General features: G+C 39.9%; 1 protein-coding gene across 4 annotated transcripts in view; it reads right to left on the bottom strand.

The window, feature by feature from the left end:
* pcx (pecanex) overlaps nt 1-24,044 on the bottom strand; it is a 514,715-nt gene that overhangs the window by 305,863 nt on the left and 184,808 nt on the right. Inside the window, exon 9 of one of the 4 annotated variants that reach the window (XM_068229749.1) lies at nt 11,350-11,538. The exons of the other annotated variants lie outside the window; for them this stretch is intronic. Within the exon in view, the coding sequence (XP_068085850.1) occupies nt 11,350-11,538 (189 nt within the window). The remainder of the gene's footprint in view (nt 1-11,349; nt 11,539-24,044) is intronic. 4 annotated transcript variants of the gene reach the window in all.

Below are 24,044 nucleotides of genomic sequence, written 5' to 3' on the forward strand. Positions count from 1 at the left end.
AAATTATTAAATTATAACTTGCGCTCAGCAAAGAGTATGTTAGTTTGTTGACTTAGAATATACTACATGTAACAGCTAGAGAGAGATTAAGTTGAACAAACTCCCAGCAATAAAAATCAGTTTTCTAGCATACACGACTGCCATGTTCAATCAAAAGCACTTGCCACATATCTCAGGTTCCGAGTCTTTTAAGTTTTGTCTGCATTTGAATTAAATTTTTCAGAAGGCTCTGGTTAGCTAAGAAAAAACTGCTCGACAATACTTGATGCAAACAGTAAAACTGGAATTACAGCACAAAATAAATGACAAGCTCTTTGGCTATCAAATGCCAAATGCATAAACTGTTGGATAAATTTGAAGAATTGTTTCCAAAAAAAAAACACAAACACAAACAAAAACAGTTGACATTATGTAAGCACACACATAAAGTCTACAGTATCTTAATATTGTAAGTGATTTCAATTTGATGACTGAAATAATTTTTTCCCTTGAAGGATAAAGTCCCAATGTCAGAAGTTTTTAACTCTAAGAGAGCTTAGTATTGTATACCAGGTGATCTGTATTCAGGGATAACCTTAATTTCTGAATTGTTTTATGAAACAAAGTGAAAGTTTGTAAACAAAGGTAAGCCCTTCGTCAGTCCGAGAAAAGGTTACATGTAATTAAAATCATCGGCGAAAAAAAAAAAAATAGAATTTGTGTCCAGTGTGCTTCCCTCAAATAATTTAACAGAAAATGTTATTTTGTATTGAATACCGTATAAAATGTTGAGATGGCCAAAAGAGAAGCTCCGTTGATCTGACTAATTTTACACAAGAACCTCGTTTATCCGGATTAAGAGGGGCCGCAAATGATCCGGATTATCAAAAATCTGGATAATCCGGATAAAGTAAAAACAAATACAGTACATGTTATACAATATATGAACATAAGTTGTACAGTTATAACTTTTTCTATTGTACGAGAAGTATAAGAACACTTTTCTTACATTTACGACCCTGTTTTATGCACTAAAATAAAGTGCGAGCTTTTTCTGTTTTACATTTGTATAGCGTTTGCGCGCAGCACGATCACGAGGACGTTTTATTAACATCAGTTCTGACAGTGCGGTTTCAGTCAGGGATTCTAAATAGGCTATCAGTTTGTCCAGCTGCATTGTTGCATCTCCACGAGTCACTCTTTCTTCTGGTCGAGCGCCGGTTTCATTTCCGAATTCACCATCATTCTCATTACCTGCTGTTCTCATTACCTGCTGAGGAACAAGAGGCAATAATTTAACCATCTGTCATTACGCCGTAGCCTGAATTCAGTCATTTTTCAAGTCATTTCAGTCGTTCACATCTACGTCCAAGCATCCGGAAATGCATGCAAATGTGTCAAGGAACTCTGAAGAGTCCACGCTTTCCTATTCTCAATTCCAGGTGAATGCCGGGACGGTACCTTTGATAGACCCCGGCCAACTTCCTTGCAATTCATGTCCTTAACTATCCTTGGCGGAAAAGACATTCAAGAAGAATTGACCCCGTAAAAGAAATACTGTACAAGTAAAAATGAATGTTTATTATTTTCGATCCAGATTAATGAGGGCCGGATAAACGAGGTTCTTGTGTACATTTATTTTAATTAAAATAATAATACATGCAAGGCATATTAAAGGGAGCATCTTAAATAATTGATTCAAATGTTTTTAGGATAATGATCTGTTTCATACATGAAATATGTCATTCAGTAATTAAATCGTAAAAGCCTTACTACTTAACTGTTAGACTGACTGAAATCTAAGAGTAGCCTCAGCTGCCCAGCTGTTATGCGGGGCTTAAGACTATGCACAGATGAATGGAACAATGAGGACAGATTAAGGTACAAAACCACTGTTATCTAATATCCATCCGCCCTTCTCCCAAATTTGAAGAAATGCACACACCTGGCATGCAGCCATCTGAATGTAGACAGAGTCTCAAGCAAGCTAGACAGAGTTGTCTAAAGATTTCTCCCAGAACACCACACTGGACCGGCACGTGACAGTTGCACAGAATTCACAATTTTGACCATGTTGGTCCATTTGGTCTATCCTGACTGTTACGACTAGTGGATCCCCCTAATCACAAAGATTGTTGTTCTAGGAGTACGTGTCTCTTCATCAGCTCTGAACATATCTAGACTTTTAAAATGAAATGCACTTAAAACCATAGCAAAGCATACTATTATAACTTTCTATAAGATCATCACACGCCGTCCATCAGGTTTATGAGGCGTAAGAACCTCAAGGATAATATAATAATATTTAATAATAATATATAATAATATTTAATGTGCTTTGAATTTACACGAATTTATGCAGACTTATCAGGAACATATTTCACCCATTATTTGGGCATCTTCAGCCTGTATACAACCTTTAGGTCAAGGTTCGGGACCTTATTTAACCATATATATCTATATATATAAAATAAGAGTTTTGTCTGTACACTGCTCAGAATTTGAAAAGAATGGTATTTCTGTATCGGTCATGTCCACAGTTACAAGGAAATGCATTTTTTTACTTTTCCGTAATTTCTGTCTGTCTGTCTGTCTGTCTGTACACGCATCACGAGAAAACGGCTGAAGAGAATTTAATGAAAATCAGAATGTAAAGTCGGGTGATGAACCGCTACAATCTAGGCTATAAATTATTTTAATCATGCTGAGTGAAATGGTAGTTTAGGGGAAGGCCTGAAATTTAATTCTCAAATATTTATGTTATTAGTGGTCGTGTCTTAATGAAAATTGCTAGACAAAGATGGGAAATAATTCGCTACAATATAGGCTATACACGCTGAGAAAAATGATAGTTTAGGGGAAGGCCTAAAATTTAATTGTCAAATATTTATTTTATTGGTGGACGTATCTTCACGAAAATTGGTATGCAAAGTCAGGGAATAGGTCGCTATAATCTAGGCTATCAATAATGTTATTCGCACTGAGTGAAATGGTAGTTTAGGGGAAGGCCTGAAATCTAATCTATATATAAAATAAGTGTTTTGCCTGTGCATTGCTCAGAATTTGAAATGAATGATATTTCTGTACGTGTCATGTCCACAGTTACAAGGAAATGCATTTTTTACTTTTCCATAATGTCTATCTGCCTGCCTGCCTGCCTGCCTATATGTACACAAATCACGAGAAAACGGCTGAAGAGAATTTAATGAAAATCGGTATGTAATGTCGAGTGATGAACCACTGCAACCACAAATTATTTTATTCACGTTGAGTGAAATGGTAGTTTAGGGGAAGGCCTGAAGTGTAATTCTCAAATAAGTTATTTATGTTATTAGTGGTCATATCGATAAATACTACATAACTAACATAACTTTAGTTATGTCGTAAGTTAGTAGTAGTTATGTAAGAAGTTATTAAATTTCCAATCACTTATGTCTTATACATTGTTACCGTACCACATATAATCAAAGATATTCATGAATTTGGATTTTTGTTACTAAGTCACGAGAAAATGGGTAAACAGAATTTAGTGAAAATCGGTATGTAAAGTCTGAGAATAAGGAACTACAGTCTACGATATAAATAATTTTGTAGGACACCCTAATATCACAGAGTCGAAAGAAAACTAATGTGAAGGCCTGCAATATAGAAAGCTCATAAACTTTATCAACATTAACATTACATTGACCATTGTTTGTTGTGATGTGTTTTTTTGTCTTCTGTTTCCTCTCATCCGCGATAGATAGCATTACTGCAGCGTACCGAGGTTTTTTTAATTTGTTTGACGTCGCACCGACACAGGTAGGTCTTATGGCGACGATGGGATAGGAAATGAATAGTGGTGTGAAGGAAGCGGCATTGGCTTTAAGGTACAGCCTGGTGTGACTGGTGTGAAAATGGGAAACCACGGAACACCATCTTCAGGGTTGCCGGCAATGGGGTTCGAATCCACTATCTCCCGGATGCAAGCTCACAGCTGCGCCCCCCTAACAACACGGGCAACTCGCCTGGTCATACCGAGTGTAACAGCCTGCATGTATATTGGCGGGAAGTAGCTGGGGAGTAAGATAACTTTCTTCTTTAGCATGCCATTCCTCTGGTTCACACATTTTCTGATATATCTGGTATGTAACACACTAGTTCATCATAGTATTCGAGCTATTCAATCCCTACTCTGAGGCACTGATTGGAATGAGTAGTGTGCATATTTAACGGAATAATGACAGAGGTGTGTTCACAGCAGTCTGCGACCTGGTTATTCCAGCTCTGGAACTTTGGACTCTTAGATCGGCACCGTAGTACTGTTCGTTGAAAGTGAGAAAGTGTGCGGTTTTTCACTTGATTGAGTATTTTATATGATAACATTGCTTTCAATCGCTACATTCCTACTGACGTTTTTGTAATGACCTATGCTGAATTTAGTTAGGAAAGCCACCAAGTCAGTCTTTCTGAGAATCCCGTAGCGAAGCACGGGTACATCAGCTAGTAGTATAATATATGAACGTTAATAATCTCTTAAGACTAACGTACCAGGATAATAATTTTTAAAATGTGAATAATATGTAGATGTGATAACAAATTAATGGTGTTTTAACACAATTGAAACTTGTCAGTCCTGTTCTATCTAACTTAAAAACATGTCCAAAACTAAAATGGATCTTCTTCCTCTAACATGTCTTGGGTAAAGAGGATATTCACACGGGGGCTTATCTTACCCACATATCATTTCAAGTTCTTGACATAACTAATGCTGAAATGTGTTGTCAGCCACAAGCGGAGATTTAAAACCGACTGTTATATGTAGACTCAATATTGTTGTTGTGAATGAAACTATATGTGTCTTAGCTTCAGGTTTTATGTGACGACAAGGAATTGTAAAGTAAAGAGTATAATCTTGAGCTGTTCCTTTGTTTTAGGCTGCTGCTTAATTGGGAAGGAACATCCTAGACACTTAATACAGTCTTGTATGAATATCATTCCTGTTGATGTGTTGCTTGGCCTTTGGGAGGGATTTTAAGCTTATCTATAACGAAGTAAAAAATAAATTTTAATTTTTTTTTTTTATTTATTTTTTTTTTTTTTGCTAGTTGTTTTACGTCGCACCAACACAGATAGGTCTTACGGCGACGATGGGACAGGGAAGGGCTAGGAGTGGGAAGGAAGCAGCCGTGGCCTTAATTAAGGTACAGCCCCAGCATTTGCCTGGTGTGAAAATGGGAAACCACGGAAAACCATTTTCAAGGCTGCCGACAGTGGGGTTCGAACCTACTATCTCCCGAATACTGGATACTGGCCGCACTTAAGCGACTGCAGCTATCGAGCTCGGTCAAATTTTAATTGACAAATTAGAGCACGTGCTGTGACAAAATGTATTCAACTAACACCTCATAACTGTAAAGTGACTTACTTGCTCAATTCATACGAGGTGGACCTGTCAGGTTCCTGCAGCGCCCGCCTTACTAACATTTCTACTCCTTGTGTTATATCGGTGCGGTAATGGAGGGGCGGGGCAGGCTGGTCTATGGACGTATGTGGTATTGCTGGAGGGCATGGTGGATGAAGCATTTGAGTGTGGAGATTTAAATAAATGAGAGATTTTGTTCTGATTTGAATTCACGATATTAATTTAGGTGTTAATTCGTACAAAGGATTTTTAATTTCATTGACATGGTTGAGATTTTGATTTTCATTATAGGTCTGATCCAACAAAATGTGTAGATATTCCAGTGATATATCTTCGTAACTGTATGTCTTTGGACAACATTTGAAAAACGGATAGCTCCCTACATCTGTTGGCTATATTTTGAAGTCGTTAGGTTATTGTTATCACCACGGGGAGCGCTGGAAATGTAATGTTTTTAAGCGGATGTCTTCAGCTTTAGCGATTCAATTGCAAACAGTTGAACATGGCTGCGCGCTTACAAGCGACGATACAGTTCGTGAAATTCTTATGAATACTGAAAGTGATTGTTCAGTATTTGAAGACAGTGATTAAGACGATGTAGGCGGTATACCTGGAAATAATTCAAGTGGCGAAGACTTAAATGAAAGTGAGGACGAGATCTTACAGCGAACGAACGTAAATAAAGCGTCTAGTAATCACAGTTTGGGGAGACGAGACTATAACTAACCAATTCACGCCAACTGCTTTAGCTTCGATGGCAGTAAGTCAGAAATTCAGAATGTTTCACTGACGAAAAATTCTTCAGAAATTGACATTTTCAAAAAATTGTTTTCTGCCTCTGTGGTGTTAGTGTGATTAGCTGCCACCCCTAGAGGCCTGGGGTCCTCTCAGCCTCGGGAGGTCAACTGAGTAGAGGAGGGTTCGATTCCCACCTCAGCCATCCTCAAAGTAGTTTCCCACTTCTCCTCAGGCAAATGCCAGGATGGTACCCAACTTAAGGCCACAGCTGCTTCTTTCCCTCTTCCTTGCCTATCCCTTCCAATCTTCCCATCCCCCACCAAGGCCCCTGTTCAGCATAGCAGGTGAGGCCTCCTAGGCGAGGTACTTGTCATTCTCCCCAGTTTCATCCCCGACCCAATGTCTCACGCTCCAGGACTGCCCTTGAGGTGGGAGGTGGGGTGCCTCGTTGAGTCCGAGGGAAAAGCCAACCCTGGTGGGTAAGCAGATTAAGTGTTCCCTGTACCTTGTTCTGAGGATTACCATACCAAACAACATTACTAATGCTCAAACTAGTTGTTTGATGTCTTGTTAACATATTATGTTAAATTCATTCGTTTCATTAAAATATAATGCCTATTGAGGCTTGTTCTGCAAACATGTGCAATAACCTAAATTTTGGGGTGTGCAGTGGACTAAGAAACCTGACTCTCAAAGGGTTAATTTCCCTTTACCTATGCTAATGATGGTAAGATGTACCACACTGTAAACAATAATCCTTGCGACTATATATTTAGGTATTGACAGGGTGGATCCAATAACACTAACAGTTGCTCTCTCTCTGCTTACTTTGTATTTATTCCATACTTGCAAGTCTAAAATGTTTATGACTGATGGTAGTATTTCAACTACTGCAATTATTGAAAAGAAACGGAAAAACGGAGAGTCGTCAAAATCTTCAAACACGAGCGGGAGGCGATTTATTTCTTCATGTCACATAGTGGGAATGCTAAATAATGTCTTTTTTGTGGCCTTGTTATTTCTAATTTAAAGAAACATTCCCTGGATCACCATTATAATAAAGAATACAGGGATATCATTCAAAGTTCAATGACTCTGAAAAGTCAAGCCTACTCTGAACTAAACCATTAAAGAGGATCCATATACTGTACCTTGCAGTTGAAACTTGGGACACCAGTGCAATACCAGGCTGAAAAGTATGTTCAACAATTCTATTTTGCAGGAGTTTTACGGCAAATTCCCTCAAGACGTTTGTGTTCTCCGTGCTTAGTTCTACTTGCATCAACTGTCCAAGTCTTTTTTCAGCTTTAAAGCTCAAGCCCAGATGCTTGTTACCAATATACACTGACTGAGCAAATGTCATGGGATAGCGGAGCACTGATGCGCAGGTGTGTTGTCTGCGCACCACACGCCCCCTGTGCCAGCGGCAGTTATATAGGAGACCTTGTGAGCAGTGGCTGTGCATGTGACAGGTGTAACATGGAACGTCGTCGTGAGCCGACACCATTTGAATGGGGTATGGTGGTCAATGCCCGACAGAAGGGAAGTGCGATTTCGAAAGTGGTGCGGGAATTCGGCTTCACACGATCAACCGTGTCCAGGGTGTTTCGTGAATAGTTGAATGCGGGTGTCACCGTCCACAACAGACGAACGACCAGCCGTCCAGCCACCCTCAATGATTGTGACCGGTGACATCTATGACGGATTGTCAATAGTGACAGACAGGCAACCGTGCAACAAATCACGGCTCAATTCAACACAGGCCATGTTAGACACGTCTCTCTGTGGACAATCCGTAGGAACATGGGTTCTATGAGGTATGGGAGCCGACGCTGCATACGGGTGCCACTGTTAACCCAACGTCATCGGGCACAACGATGCGCATTTGTCGCCAGTCACCAGGGATGGACACTGGAACAATGGCGTAACGTGATATGGTCGGACGAATCATGATTTCAACTGCACCATGCCAATGGGAGGCACCGTGTATGGCACAGATCACATGAAGCGATGGATCCCGTCTGCCTCGAAGGTGTGGTCCAGGGTCCTGGTGTCTCTGTTATGGTCAGGGGTGCATTTTCCTGGTATGGAATGGGCCCCATAGTAGTTCTGGAAGAGACTTTGAATGGTGCGCGGTATGATGAGCTGCCCGGAGACCATCTCCACCCATTTTTGGCCTTCCAGCACCCAGACGGTTCTGCGGTGTTTCAAGATGATAACGTGCCGCCACATCGCTCCCACGTCACCCGGGAATGGTTCCAGGAACATGCAGCGAAGGTCCAACGACTGCCATGACCACCCAGGAGCCCCGATATGAACCCTATCGAGCATATCTCGGATGTCCTGGAACGCAGGCTCCGTGCCATGGATCCTGCACCCACGAAGAGACCAGCATTGGCGGCCACTCTGCAAACGATTTGGTGTCAGCTGCGTCCAGAGGACTACCAGAGACTTGTCGACTCACTTCCACAGCGTCTCGCTGCACTTCACAGGGCCAGAGGAGGCTCCACACGGTATTAGGTGACTATCCCATGACATTTGCTAAGTCTAAAATCGAAGCTCACATACCTCACAGGATAAGCTGATGAGCTAGATTGTGGAACATTCTCAGACTTAGAATAGCCTGTGCAGCTGCCACACTATGCGGAGTGCAAGCGACAATGCCTTTCTCGTGCATATAGCAGATAACATTGCATGAAGGTTATTTTGAGTGCAAACATTATGACGTGTGTAGAAAATGAAGTTGTCGAAATCCTATGAGCCCACACCATGTAAAAGTGCCACATATGATCTTGTACACTGGTTTTGTGACCTGAGCTCTGTGAAAGGAAGAGACTTTTGTTCACAATGTTGAACAGCATACCGAGATATCTCTACAGAAATCTGCAAGATGTAAGAAGACAACAGCTACGAACATAAACTGGGCCCACTGAAGATGGCCAGCCTACCATTCACTTGTATCCATGAGCTGGTGCCACCAGATTTAAAGAAACTTCGCCATTACTACCAGTGGTTCCATACTTTCACACGCAACAGTGTACCAACTGTGAACAATATATTTATCACAGATTAAACATGGTTCCACCTCAGTGGCTACATTAACTCCCACAACACCTGTAGTAGGGCAATTGAAAATCCGCTACATCCAGACATAAATATAAGTCTGTTGTGCGAAGGAAGCGCTACTGCTCGTCACACTGCTAATGAGAACACTCCCATACCCCATGGTTATCCAGTTTTACTTCTCTATAGCTGGGCCAGCAAAAGGTGGCACTTGATAGTTGTAGTTCATGTTGGCATCACCCGTCAATCCACTACCTTTTATATCAGACAAAGTTAAGCAGTTTATACATATTAGTTATACGCTGGACTGATAACTCAGCAACATAATACTTTGTATTTAATTTCGTATAGTGCGTATAACAAAACATGAACATTTAAAAAATACGTTTAATTAAGCCGCAAAATAAAGAACTATTTTCATTTGGTAGTTGTTGAGTTAAATGTTAGGGTTTTCAAAGCATACTGTGTTCGCCTCCTGGATATGAAGAAAAACAGGACTGGGGACCCTAGCAGTAGCGGAAACAAGGCTGGTAGTGGGGACTTGTTCCTTAGCACTCCGGGAAAGAAATTAACCCATCTCCTGTAACACAAATTAATTCCTTCTAGGCTGATGCAATATGAAGGCATGTGTACGATTATTACAGCAGAAAGGAATACCCTATCGCGGCAAAATTACTACTCTCCCTTAGGCAGGAAAATATTTTCTCATGGGGTAAAACTTCCTTAAGAAATTGGTACTGCAAGCTATAGGTTTCAAATATAAAAACTGAATGGAAGAAAAGTGCTGCTTGAAAAGTGACACATCGTGATGGCTAGGAGTACACTTGTTGGTAATATGGTTGGATGAGACGTGGGTGAAGGCTGGGCAGTACATTGCTAAAAGCTCTAAGAGGAGTGCAAGTCAACGCCAATACGGTATTCTACAATGATATTTATAAATTGTATTTATAAATTTTAGTGGAGAACTCAAAAAATCAAAGAAAAGAAATGTATTATATGTCAGAATGCGAAGTCTCTACCTGTGGTGTAAGCTGCTCGTCCTCAAAGCCAGTGGTCTCGTTCCAAACAATGACAGATGTACACAACATTGCACATGTAGTCATGGAGCGTCCACCAAGCAAGTTGGCTACGTGGTTTGGGTCAAGGAGCTCCACTGTCAGCAGCCCTGTGGCTTCCCATTAATGCTGGGACTTCACCTTAATTAAGGACACAGTTGCTTTCTTCCCAGTCCTAGCCCTTTCCTATCCCATCACCACCACAAAACGGATCTGCGCCGAGGCAACATACAAAAAAAAATTGAGAAAAAAATATTCTATCAAGCACTTGCAAAATGCCACCCAAAAAGCTGTCAGACCACTGAAACATAAGAAAAATGCAAAATCCAACCTCTGTTGCTACACAAAAAGGGAGGGACACCGCAAGTATAAGTATTATTAGGAAGAAAATTGTGAGAATGAGGGACGAACCCAAGAAACAACTTGTCAAGCCATCAAACAAAGAACAAAGAAGGATCTTTGGTGCAAAGTAAAGAAAGCATAAGTGTGAGGGAAAGGATGAACAGATTGTGTAAATGAGCTCACAGATGGCTGTAACATCTCATCAGCAACCTAAACGTAGGTCTGTTAAATTAATATCCCATTGGCAAATTCTGGGTTAATTTTGATGTTCTTTCTTTCTTACAAAACTGCCTCAATAATCTGTATCAGTCTACTGCAGTGTGAACTACCCAAGTGAAATTTAATAAATATCACAACTCAAAGCAATCGACCAACCGAGTTGTTCCTATGGCAGTTGTGGAAGTCATCTCATCATCAAACATCTGACATCACATTTCTGGGCCTTTGCTGATAGTTAACAACTTATAGGAAAAGATTATGTTTCTCACCAGAAACTCACTCAGGCACTCGGACTGATAAATGCTCATTCTTCTTCGATGCACACCATGGCAGTTGTATTTTATCCCAAGCCCGCTACCACTTCCTCTAACAGTCTTTCCTTGTTCTCTTCCTTCTTTTCATGGATACTTCTTTTTTCCACAAACACATTCGAGCTGTAGCACAAGAACTATCAGGACAGTCCAGCCCTCAACATCTGCACTTCCCTTACCCCTCACCCAGGAGTTTCCCTATCAATAATGTCCAGTCCCAGAGCAAGGACTCACTTACCCGGAACAGTAGTAACAACAGCTAGCCGCTGCTTGGGGATAGCCCCTTGGTTACGACGGGAGAAGTCGCTAGCACATGGAGAGCCTCGATCTGGCAGTAACTTCATCACCTCGTTCTCCAGACTGAGAGTTGTACTCGAACTGCCGGAGTCTGTATCCTTGGGGCGACCTTCCACTGCTCCTGTCGCAGCTGCTGTAAAACACAGTATACACTAACAAGCTCATAGGCAAAGCCTGCTACTTGTTCATAAACAACTAAGTTCATTTCTTGGTCTTGATGGGGTCAAACTCCATTACATGGGTATTTGTGTGAAAAGTGTTTGCTAAACCTAGGAAACAAAAAGGGAACAGATGTAGTTTCCAAGACAAAAGAACTGTTGCATTCAACTTTTCACCGAGTGCAGTAAACTAAGAAAAGGCATAAGGAAATAATAATGATGTAAACCTGCGGTAAACTCTCAATTATACACAAAGGTGCACCACACTTGTTGGACTTGATTGTACTGTAGCTGTCTGCTAGCTTTCAAAAAACAACATATTTAATGTTTTTCACCACACAAACTCCATTTCAATCTACAAGAAATTTCCCACTTTGGTTTAGAAAGGGACCAACTACTATGCACAAGCATTTGGTCTTTGATTTAGGTGTTTATGACATTATCTGCAATAATCGAAGGAACAAAGACAAAATTTTACAACCAGTTCTGACTCAAGAAACTCAACAACTGTCTACAAATGGAGAACTGGATTAAGTTCACATGGTTTCAACAGGAAAGAACCAAACAGTATGCAGGCAGGCTCAGGCTTTCTTCAGTTTTGGATGTTGAAGGAGATTGTAGGGCTCCAACTGCTGGGCAAGGCGGAAGAAGCACCATCAGGAAAGGCACACCACAGAGATTGACTGGCTGCACCACTACCGGTGAGAAACTGAAGGAGACAACTCTGATATAGGCACATCAATGACATGATGAAGAAAGCTCTCGCCATCGGAAGACGCGCTGAAGACCAACTTGGCGATGAGCAGACGAAACTGACTTGACGAGCAAAGGCCAACCCTGAGTGACATTTGGGCCGAGGGTTACATGTATTTTTGATGATGATGCTTGTTTAAAGAGGCCAAACATCTAGGTCATCGCCCCCATTTGTTTTTATTCCTCATTGTTCTGGAACATACTTTTGTAACTGTATGATGTCCTTTGAAAACGCCTGTAAAGCCTTGCACTTTTGTGTCCCGCCAGTTATACTCGTTTTGGAAATTACCAGTAGTTTTGAGTAGGTAGGATCTGATGGTAAACCCTGTATTCCTATTGGCGACATTTTACGCTTGCCCATTTCCTGTTTCACCACAATTGCCTACTTGTCAGCGGGAGAATGTGAAAGTGTGTTCTCTTTTCTCGTGGACCGTCCTACGGGTTGGTCGTGCGAGTTTTGAACTCTATTCATATGCCAAGTTCCAGCTCATCCTGCAGGTCCTAATTTACAGTTCTAACTTCTTTTAAATTTATTGTAACTTGTTTTCTAAACTGCAAGAGTTTCTTAAGCTAAACGATGATCCTCAATTTCGTTACAGGCAAGACTATTTTTAAACAATTTTGTTAACCTTACTTTTTCTTGTCCATCAGGCTTCACTTCATGTAAGTCTGCATAAATGAAAATTGTATTTTCTCATAAGAAATGTCATTCGTGAAGTTGTTACCCTTCGGAATTTTAAAAGTTCTTTGTTCTAAGCTTGGGAACACATGGACGTGAAATAACCAAGTAGGGAACTGGTAACTTTAAATCGTTCTTGATTATCATTTTCATTTGAGACTTGATTTAATGTTAAAATTAATTTGTACAGTACCTTAAGAAAATGTCACGGTATTAAGACAGCTGTATATCATTTTTGATTTCGGAAGCCTCATGAAAAGACATAAAGGGCATTGAAATCTCAATCATTGTTATGTATCTAAATTCGGAAATGTGAAGAAAAGAGACATTGTGAATTGTTAATTATGAAGAAGTTTCGATCTATGAAGAATGTGAACGCTGATTTTGATGAATGTTGGTTTGAAGGAGTTTTGTAATGTTGAGTAACGGTGCATTTAATATTGCTAACTGACTTTTGTGGCAGCTTGTACTGCCACGTGCAGATTTTTAATAACAAAAATTTCTACGTTTTGCAATCAAAACATCCAGAAACTTGCTGATGTAATGAGATGTATACTGATTGGTCAGTATATTAACATGTTTAATTGGTGAATACAGGGGTCTGGGGAAATTCTGTGTCCCTGTTAGTTACTTTGTGATCGGTCAATTTCCGGCCTCTGCCGGCTTTGTGTGTGCGATTCACGTGTTCTGGGTCTTTAACATCTGACCGACCCAGCGAGCGAACGCGCTCGGGGTCTGCCCCATCTGGGGGTGGCCGGTCTCTCACGGCGAGCGCTAAATTCTTAAGTTTGAGTTAATTTACATTCTTTCTTGTGTTTCGGTCCTTTCTCATTTAATGTAACTTTCAGTGATAATGTAAATTCGTTTTGCATATCGGAGTTTCCCCTAGACTTCCACATTCACCAATTTTGGGTTTTCTGAATGACTGTGCTGCGACAGTCATAGAATCTTTGTTTTCGGAGGCAATCCTCTTTTCAGGCTTACCTTTTTGTTATTTAATGTTAATGTAACTTTCTTTCTTGGATAGCAATATTGTATGTCATATTAAAATTTTGATTTCATCTGAGATTGCCTCCAGTCATTCAGTGTTTATTCTATGTTGAAGTTAATTTCCAATTGTCCGAAGAGCTTGATTAGATTACGGGTCTTGTTTTATAAGTTTATTTAAATGTCCTTTGATTTAGTGTTTTAATTGTCAGTTACTGTGTCCTTTGTTTGTTTTATTTTAATTTGTATCTTTTTCATTCTGCTAATAATTAATAGATTATCGTAATCTATAAGTTTCATTTCCGTATTGATGTTATACACAAATACAACGAGAAGAAGGCTTCCGCCCAATACTTGTTTATTAAATTAAGTGGAAGCCTTCTTCTCATTGTATTTGAATTAACAGATTATTCGACGGTGACTATCGAGAACACTTTCTTCCCCGTAACGTCACACCTTCGTACGGGCCTCAATAGGGTTACCACATCACTTCTACATCCTTTCCGTAGTTGTCATATGAACTACCTGTAAATTAAGTTTTAGCTCGTGTATTTATAAGTTAACTGTCTCCTTCCCATGTCTACTATTCACCCCACCACACTGACAGCAGAGCATGTGTTATGGAAGAAGGGGAGGACGACTATAATCGTACTCAGCTAACTTTTGTAAAATCATATTTAAATTTTAATCTTAAAAATTTTCCTCACTACATTTATTGGTCTCAAGTCGTTATGACCACATGGCTGTTGCTGTAAATGGTGAAAAGTGTGAATTAAATGATATGTTTCTTTTATACATTAGATTGTAAATACTGTGTGCGCATTCCTTATACCTGTTTGTGTTTTCATGATGTTCGCTTGACTTCGAGATTCACATCCCGAGGAAGTTTCCTATTACTTCTGGATTAGGCATAGGAAGGTGTTTGCATTCTCTCCGAGATGTGAAGTCTATATTGCTGTGTTTCACTCTTTAATTTACGGTTGAAGGAAAAGGTAAGTCACTGTCCGTAACCTTTTCAGTTTTATTGTCAATTTTCATTAAGTTGCGTTTGTGGTAAGCCTTCTGCTAACCACGTGTTTTTTTGCTAAAGCTATATCTTCACATTGTGTGTGTTGTGTTCAGGTTTTGAAACTCTTCGCTGATAAATATCAATGTGTGCTGTTAATTTAGTTTTTTGATCCGTGTGGAGGAGTGAATAGGATAGTAGACATAAACTTATGGGAATGAGACTGTTAACTTATAAATATACGAAATTCCAAACCATACGCGAGCTAGAACTTAATTTACAGGTAGGTCATACGACAACTACGGAAAGGATGTAGAAGTGGCGTGGTAACCCTATTGAGGTCCATGAAGGTATGATGTTATGGGGAAGAAAAGGTTCTCGATAGTCACCCTCGACTATTCTGTTAATTATTAGCAAAATGAAAAAGATACAAAATCACTGAAAGACTGGAGGCAATCTCAGATGAAATCAAAATTTTAATATGACATACAATATTGCTATCCAAGAAAGTTACATTAACATTAAATTACAAAAAGGTAAGCCTGAAAAGAGAATTGCCTCCGAAAACAAAGAGTCTATGACTGTCGCAGCACATGATATAGATGTTGATTCCCATAGGGAATCGCAGCACAGTCATTCAGAAAACCCAAAATTGGTGAATGTGGAAGTCTAGGGGAAACTCCGATATGCAAAACAAATTTACATTATCACTGAAAGTTACATTAAATGAGAAAGGACCGAAACACAAGAAAGAATGTAAATTAACTCAAACTTAAGAATTTAGCGCTCGCCGTGAGAGACCGGCAACCCCCAGACGGGCCAGACCCCGAGCGCATTCGCTCGCTGGGTCGGTCAGATGTTAAAGACCCAGAACACGTGAATCGCACACACAAAGCCGGCAGAGGCCGGAAATTGACCGATCACAAAGTAATCAACAGGGACACAGAATTTCTCCAGAACCCCGTATTCACCAATTAAACTTGTTTTATTTTATTTTATGAAATACTTCCTCTCATGCAGAGGCTGCCTTGCGACAAAGTATACTTTTACATTTATTTTTAGAAGATAAATAGATATACTGTACTTGATAAATGTTGAAGGTAACTTAATTGTAACAGTGATTTCTTAGAATTATCAGTGAGCCCCTTAAGGCTATGATGGCAATCTCCCGTAACGCTGTAACTGGCAGAGACATCTGTTTCCAGAAATTAGCGGCAAAAGCGGGAATCGTTCCCGTTGCTCCAATCATCAGACCTACTATGTCGATTTCCTCTATCTGGTATTTCTCCCTGTAGTCAGGAATTGTTGGTAAGTAAATATTCTTTTTCTCTAGGTTAACATCTGAGGGCTGCGACTTATGGCTTTCAAAGCGAATTCTTGAAAGCAATGATGTCAATCCTTCTGTGCCTTCCGTTGTCCGCTAAGCCATGAACCTCTTCAAATACCTGGAAACCATGGTCTTTTAGCATTGCCGCAGTTAACGAGCGAATGTTATGATGACGCGTATTCCTTAAAAGTTCACCATGAGGACAAGATCCCAGAACATGAGCAAGAGTTTCAATCTCCTTGAGGCAGCGCCTACAAAGGGAATCGTTCTGAGATCTTCCTGGTACCGATCTAACTGCTAAAATGTTTGCTGTCATCTTAATTGCTTCACGCCATTCACTACATCATAAGCCTTGATGGTCTCGAATCAAGGAGTTGGCAGGAGTATATTCATTGTACAAACATACACCTTTACCTTTCTGCTGCAAGTTACACCACTCACTGAATGCCCTTTCTCTCAGTACTCTTCTCACTTTCCTGGCATCTGTTATTTCTAGGCGTGGATGCAGCAAATTGTCAGATGGAGGGACATTGAGGGATTGTAGTTAGTTACTTCTTTCAGATTTCTTGTAGCACGGATGTATTCGTCACCTGAGCTTAATAGTACCTTACAGATGATGTGCTGAAGATGAGCTTTCCAAGTGGAGCAGAAGAGTCCCAAGCCCTTATATTTTTTCTCAGTGTAGACTATTCCATTAGGAATGTCTGCAGGTATTTGAAGAATTTCGTTAAGAGCACTTCGTATTAGTATGTCTGTATCAGCAAGGAACTTTTTCGGAATCTTCTCTGGCTTGATAGTTTGGAATGGGTATATGAGAGATGGGCATATAACTGTGTTTATTACTTTAAATTTCTGGTCATCCTGTAATAGTGGAGAAGAAATCAATTTCTCCATTTCATTTTGTAATTTTTTGAGCTCCTGTGTAGGTTGGAAAATTATTTCATTTGAAAAGTTAACTCCCAGATAGCGGATTGTTTCCCCACGTCGCAAACTCGATATATCATAGCTCTTAAATTCAGCTGGGTCTTCGATTAACTTTCCGCGTTCGATGCAGATTGCCGTAGAATTCATTGGGTTTATATAAAGCCCTATTTCATGAAAACTCCTTGTGACTATATTCGAGATCTCAAGTGCTGCTCTTCGACTATTTCCTATGACAACTAAGTCATCAGCGAAACCCATGATCGTTAAAGGTGGAAGATGCAGTACTGAAGAAAATCCATAGTGGCTTGTGAGAGAGTCTTCAGTTCATTTAAAATATGATCTGTTGCTAGATTGTAGAGACAGGGAGAAAGAGGTGATCCCTGCATAACGCCCCTTCTTAGGCTTAAGGTGGCTGTCTTTCCAGTTACAGTTTCTATTTTTGTAGTGTTTCCTGTCTGGAGATTAACTATTACTTCCTTTAATTTCTCAGGTATTCCTAATGTCCTCAAGGTCTCATGTAAATGAAGGTGCCCAATGTTGTCAAACGCCTTTCTGACATCTAGAAAAATCACTGTTAGATCAGTTTTGTTCAGTTTCGCGGAATTTAAAACCGAATCGACTGTAGAAGTATTTATATGTGTACCGGCTGAAGATATGAATCCCCGTTGTTGTGGATTAAAAGCAACATATTCTCTCAGGCGTTTATCAAGAGCTCGCTCAATTACTCTCCTAACAACAGAAAATATTGTGATTGGTCTCCACTTTGCAATGTCATCAGGGTCACCTCCCTTGTGTATAAGAACGGTTCTTGCCTTTCTAAAACACGGTGGTATCTGTCCTGTTTGAAGCATACGAGTGGCTATTGTGGCAATTATCTCGGAAGCGATGTCATTTTTAATAGCTCTAACGATGACGTAATCTGGTCCAGGTGAAGTGTCCACTGCAATTCTACTTGTTGCAAACTGTATTTCATCTTTAGATATAACATCATTAAATGTATCATTGTAAACCGCTTGTGTAGCTTCACTCACTTTTGGGGGATAATTTTCTCTCACTGAATTATTTTCATGTCCTAATATTTCATGGAAAAAGCCATATAAATGTTGCGGATTAATCAGATATCTTTCATTGTTTTCAGGAAGGACAGTTCTAACTGCTTTCCTACGTTGATAGTGGAACTGAAATTGAGTCAACTGATATAAATATTTACTTCGTCTTTTTCTCTATCCCTATTAGCAGACCTTTGCGAATTTGAACTTTGTTTATATCCTTTTTCCGTATTAACATACTATTTCTTTTTACGCGTCTCGTAAAATTTCCTTGCTGGGTGTTTAGGCCCAGGCAAAAAATCAATTGCAGTGGACAGAAACTTCAGAAAGTCTTCTACAAATAAGAAAAATTCAGAATCATCGATGTCACCTTCTGTCTTCTCTTGTTAATTTAATATTTAGTGCTTGACAATAATGTATTTTAGTGTACCATTTGCCACCGAGGTAGACACCTCATTTGCAAATAAAGAGATTTTGATTTGATTTTTTTTTATTCACTAGCCATGTTCAGTGCTCATTCGGATGTGCTTTTGACTCCCCGAGTGGACTTAAACAGTTGCCCGCAATGGTTACACACAGGCTGAGAAGAATTACTTTTGTCATTAGCTGAAACATTACTTCTGTTTGAATCATCCATCTCAATGCATGATGTGTCAGCAGAGGTATATAAACTTCGGTTAACCTTACTTACGTGATCACCAGCTGATCATTCAAGTGCTATGGTAACTAAGCACTATAAGTAAATAAACAAATATGGCTTCCCAGACTGAAGATGTACACACATTCAATTTGAAAAGATTATATCAAAAAATATACTGAAGAAAACACAGATAACATAGTATCGTATAAAAATCAATATAAACAACCACAATCACAACCCTATTATGCTGAAGAATACATCACTTAAAAGATTAATCCTATAAAGACCACATGCAATATCCTTGGCTAATACATTCTCCGTGGCCACCTGCACCATCAATCAATCAGTATACATCTCATTACATCAGCAAGTTTCTGGATGTTTCGACTGCGAAACGTAGAAATTTTTGTTATTAAAAATCTGCACGTGGCAGTACATCCTGCCACAAAAGTCAGTTAGCAATATTAAATGCACCGTTACTCAACATTACAAAATTCCTTCGAACCAACATTCATCAAAATCAACTTTCACATTTCGTAATTTAGATAGATAACAATGATTGAGATTTCAATGCCCTTATTTTCTTAATTTGTTGTTTGATTTTGCTTTAAAGCGCCGATTTTAACTTGCCCAAATGTAATTATATTTCCTTGTTTAAGATTTTATTTCATTTGTTGTTAATCTCATTCAAGATTACAATAATAACAACAACAAACTACATAGCTATTACGAAATCCAATTTAATACCACTTTTTTTTCCTGCAAGAAACAATCAGTCTTGTGATGCATGTTGTTCTGCCAGCTGTGTATTACAAATGTTTTATGGTGATCTAGTTTGTTGATTTCTTCAAGTATTTATAAAAATGTGAAGATTTATATGCTATATTTAATTTATAGGTTTCTTTCAACATGAATTCCTCTATCTGTGTAGAAACATTTCACCTCATATTAGATCCCAGGGAATCACTGGAGAGGTGTCCGACTCGTTGGCTGAATGGTCAGCGAACTGGCTTTCGGTTCAGAGGGTCCCGGGTCGGGGATTTGTGGGTGTTTGTGCTGTCCCCAACATCCCTGCAACTTGCACACTACACATCACACTATCCTCAACCACAATAACACGCAGTCACCTACACATGGCAGACGCCGCACACCCTCATCGGAGGGTCTGCCTTACAAAGGCTGCACTCGGCTAGAAATAGCCACATGAAATTAATTAATTACTGGAGAGGTGGAGGGAATATTTTGAACATCATCTCAATGTAAAAGGAAATCATCCTGGTGGTGTTGCAAACAGTCAAGCTCATGGGGAGAAGGATAATGATGTTGGTGAAATTATTCTTGAGGAAGTGGAAAGGATGGTAAGTAAACTCCATTGTCATAAGGCAGCAGGAATAGATGAAGTTAGAACTGAAATGGTGAAGTATAGTGGGAAGGCAGAGATAAAATGGCTTCATAGAGTAGTAAAATTAGCATGGAGTGTTGATAAGGTACCTTCAGATTGGACAAAAGCAGTAATTGCACCTATCTATAAGCAAGGGACCAGGAAGGATTGCAAGAACTATCGAGGTATCTCATTGATTAGTATACCAGGCAAAGTATTCACTGGCATCTTGGAAGGGAGGGTGCGATCAGTCATTGAGAGGAAGTTGGATGAAAACCAGTGTGGTTTCAGACCACAGAGAAACTGTCAGGATCAGATTTTCAGTATGCGCCAGGTAACTGAAAAATGCTACGAGAGAAATAGGCAGTTGTGTTTATGTTTCGTAGATCTAGAGAAAGCATACAACAGGGTACTGAGGGAAAAGATGTTCACTATACTGGGGGACTATGGAATTAAAGGTAGATTATTAAAATCAATCAATGGGATTTATGTTGACAATTGGACTTCGGTGAGAATTGATGGTAGAATGAGTTCTTGGTTCGGGGTACTTACAGGGGTTAGACAAGGCTGTAATCTTTCACCTTTGCTGTTCGTAGTTTACATGGATCATCTGCTGAAAGGTATAAAATGGCAGGGAGGGATTCAGTTACGTGGAAATGTAGTAAGCAGTTTGGCCTATGGTGACGACTTGGTCTTAATGGCAGATTATGCCGAAAGCCTGCAGTCTAATATCTTGGAACTTGAAAATAGGTGCAATGAGTATGGTATGAAAATTAGCCTCTCGAAGACTAAATTGATGTCAGTAGGAAAATGCCTTTGCTGGCCAGGCCTAGTGTTTACAGTGCACTATGTCTTCTGGTATGGGCTAGAGCAATTTTGTTACTTTCATTGATCTGTCTCTGTCTTATCCTTGGCTTAGACAATATGAAAGTGACTGAGGTATGAACGATGCTAGTAATGCCATTCCTTGTGCAGCCAGTCCCTGCTATGAATGGTGTGAAAATGTTGCTCATAGGGTCGGTTGGTGCATGCATTTCAGTGGGCTTGGCAGACTGATATATAACAGCAACTTCTGGCTCGGTGAGGAAAGCAACGGGAAAGTACCTCACTCCTCATTTCCCTAGTATGCCTCTTCAGTGATGCCTAGGCCATCTATGACAGCTGAGGCAGAGCTGTTGAGGATCCAACCAGCCTTAGGGCTGAAGACTGAACATACATACAGGTAAGAAATTCAACAGAACTGAATGTCAGATTGGTGATACAAAGCTAGAACAGGTCGATAATTTCAAGTACTTAGGTTGTGTGTTCTCCCAGGATGGTAATATAGTAAGTGAGATTGAATCAAGTTGTAGTAAAACTAATGTAGTGAGCTCGCAGTTGCGATCAACAGTATTCTGTAAGAAGGAAGTGAACTCCCAGACGAAACTATCTTTACATCGGTCTGTTTTCAGACCAACTTTGCTTTACGGGAGCGAAAGCTGGGTGGACTCAGGATATCTTATTCATAAGTTAGAAGTAACAGACATGAAAGTAGCAAGAATGATTGCTGGTACAAACAGGTGGGAACAATGGCAGGAGGGTACTTGGAATGAGGAGGTAAAGGCTAATTTAGGAATGAACTCTATGGATGAAGCTGTACGCATAAACCGGCTTCGGTGGTGGGTCATGTGAGGCGAATGGAGGAAGATACGTTACCTAGGAGAATAATGGACTCTGCTATGGAGGTTAAGAGAAGTAGAGGGAGACCAAGACGACGATGGTTAGACTCGGTTTCTAACAATTTAAAGATAAGAGGTATAGAACTAGATGAGGCCACAACACTAGTTGAAAATCGAGGATTGTGGCGACGTTTAGTAAATTCACAGAGGCTTGCAGACTGAACGCTGAAAAGTATAACAGTCTATAATGATAATGTATGTATGTATGTATGTATGTATGTATGTATGTATGTATGTATGTATGTATGTATGTACTGCGGGTAGATACATTTCCTTTAATAAGCCTACCAAGGTCATGGTCAGTTTAGGTTATGACTACAGCCTGGATTTCCATGCAAATGAGCTGGTTACACTTTTCAAACTTTGCAAGACTTAATGATACCATTCAAACTTTGCAAGACTTAATGATACCAAAAGACCTTTTTTTTATCAGTACATGTTTGCATGTATTGGCCTTTTTAAGAGAAAATTCATGCATAATGCATATTTTGAAGATTTTGGATTTAATAGCGAATATTTGGACGTTTATATTGCACAATGTGACTTCTCTTCCAACTTTGGCACATATATAATGTTAAGTTGCATGATAGTGTCTTTTATACATGTTGGTTTGAAGAATATGGGACTGTTTTTCCACATTATATGTCTAATATGGAGAGATGGAGAGAGAATGTATTTCTGGCATACTACTTGACAACCAAAGTTAATAGATACGGTACAGGTCCTATAATACAATTAGCCAAATACTTTCTTATCTGCTGCTTGAGTAAACATTCATTTAAGATGGAAGGTTTCTAGGTCTTCTTCTTAGTGATGTCGCAAACAAGCGAGCTCATGGAGAGGAGGACAATGTTGTTGGTCAAATTAAACCTGATGAAGTGGAATGCTTGGTAAATGAACTGCCTTGTCATAAAGCAGCAGGAATAGATGAAGTTAGACCTGAAATGGTGAAGTATAGTGGGAAGGCAGAGATAAAATGACTTCATAGAGTAGTAAAATTAGCATGGAGTGTTAGTAAGGTACCTCCAGATTGGATAAAAGCAGTAATTGCACCTATCTATAAGCAAGGGAACAGGAAGGATTGCAACAATTGTCGAGGTATCTCATTAATCAGTATACCAGGCAAAGTCTTTGATGATGATACTTCTTGTTTAGAGGGGCCTAACATCTAGGTCATCGGCCCCTGACGGTACGAAATGCAATGAAGAATGAATGGATGAATATGAATGTAAAACAATCAGTGGATCCTCACCTTCCCAGAGACAATATTACTGACCAAGGGGCTGCTTCCAAAGTACAATCCTGAATCGAGGATGCTTGTTGTCTAAAGGAGTTCATTATCCATGTCAACGGTCGCTCACAATGGTACTTATCGCTAATAAAGTAGAACCGGTATTCGTCATGTTGCGGTACTAATCAAAAGTACCGTAGACTCACGGTGTTCCACACCTGATGGTACTACTCACAAGTATTGTACGTCGCACAGGTAACAAAGACCTCTGGTGTTTCTCACATAATAGCACCACACATAGGTAACCTCACATAGGTGTACTAATCGCGGGCGCCGTTATTCCCGTGGTGTTCCTCATATTGTGGGTACTAATCAAAGGCAACGCAGACCCACGGTGTCGCTCATATAGTGTTACTAACCACAGGCAACGCCCAGACCCATGGTGTTTCTCACAATGGTACTAATCACGGGTACTGGAAATCCACAGTGAACCACTCTCTGCTGCTACTAATCACAAAAACTATTGGGTACGTACCAGAGTGGTACTACTCACAAGTAAAGGCGACCCATGGTATCTCATTAATCAGTATACCAGGCAAAGTCTTTGATGATGATACTTGTTTAGAGGGGCCTAACATCTAGGTCATCGGCCCCTGATGGTACGAAATGCAATGAAGAATGAATGGATGAATATGAATGTAAAACAATCAGTGGATCCTCACCTTCCCAGAGACAATATTACTGACCAGGGGGCTGCTTCCAAAGTACTAATCATAAGTAGTT

This window comes from Anabrus simplex, chromosome 11, assembly GCF_040414725.1.
Source record: "Anabrus simplex isolate iqAnaSimp1 chromosome 11, ASM4041472v1, whole genome shotgun sequence".
Lineage (NCBI taxonomy): Eukaryota > Metazoa > Arthropoda > Insecta > Orthoptera > Tettigoniidae > Anabrus > Anabrus simplex.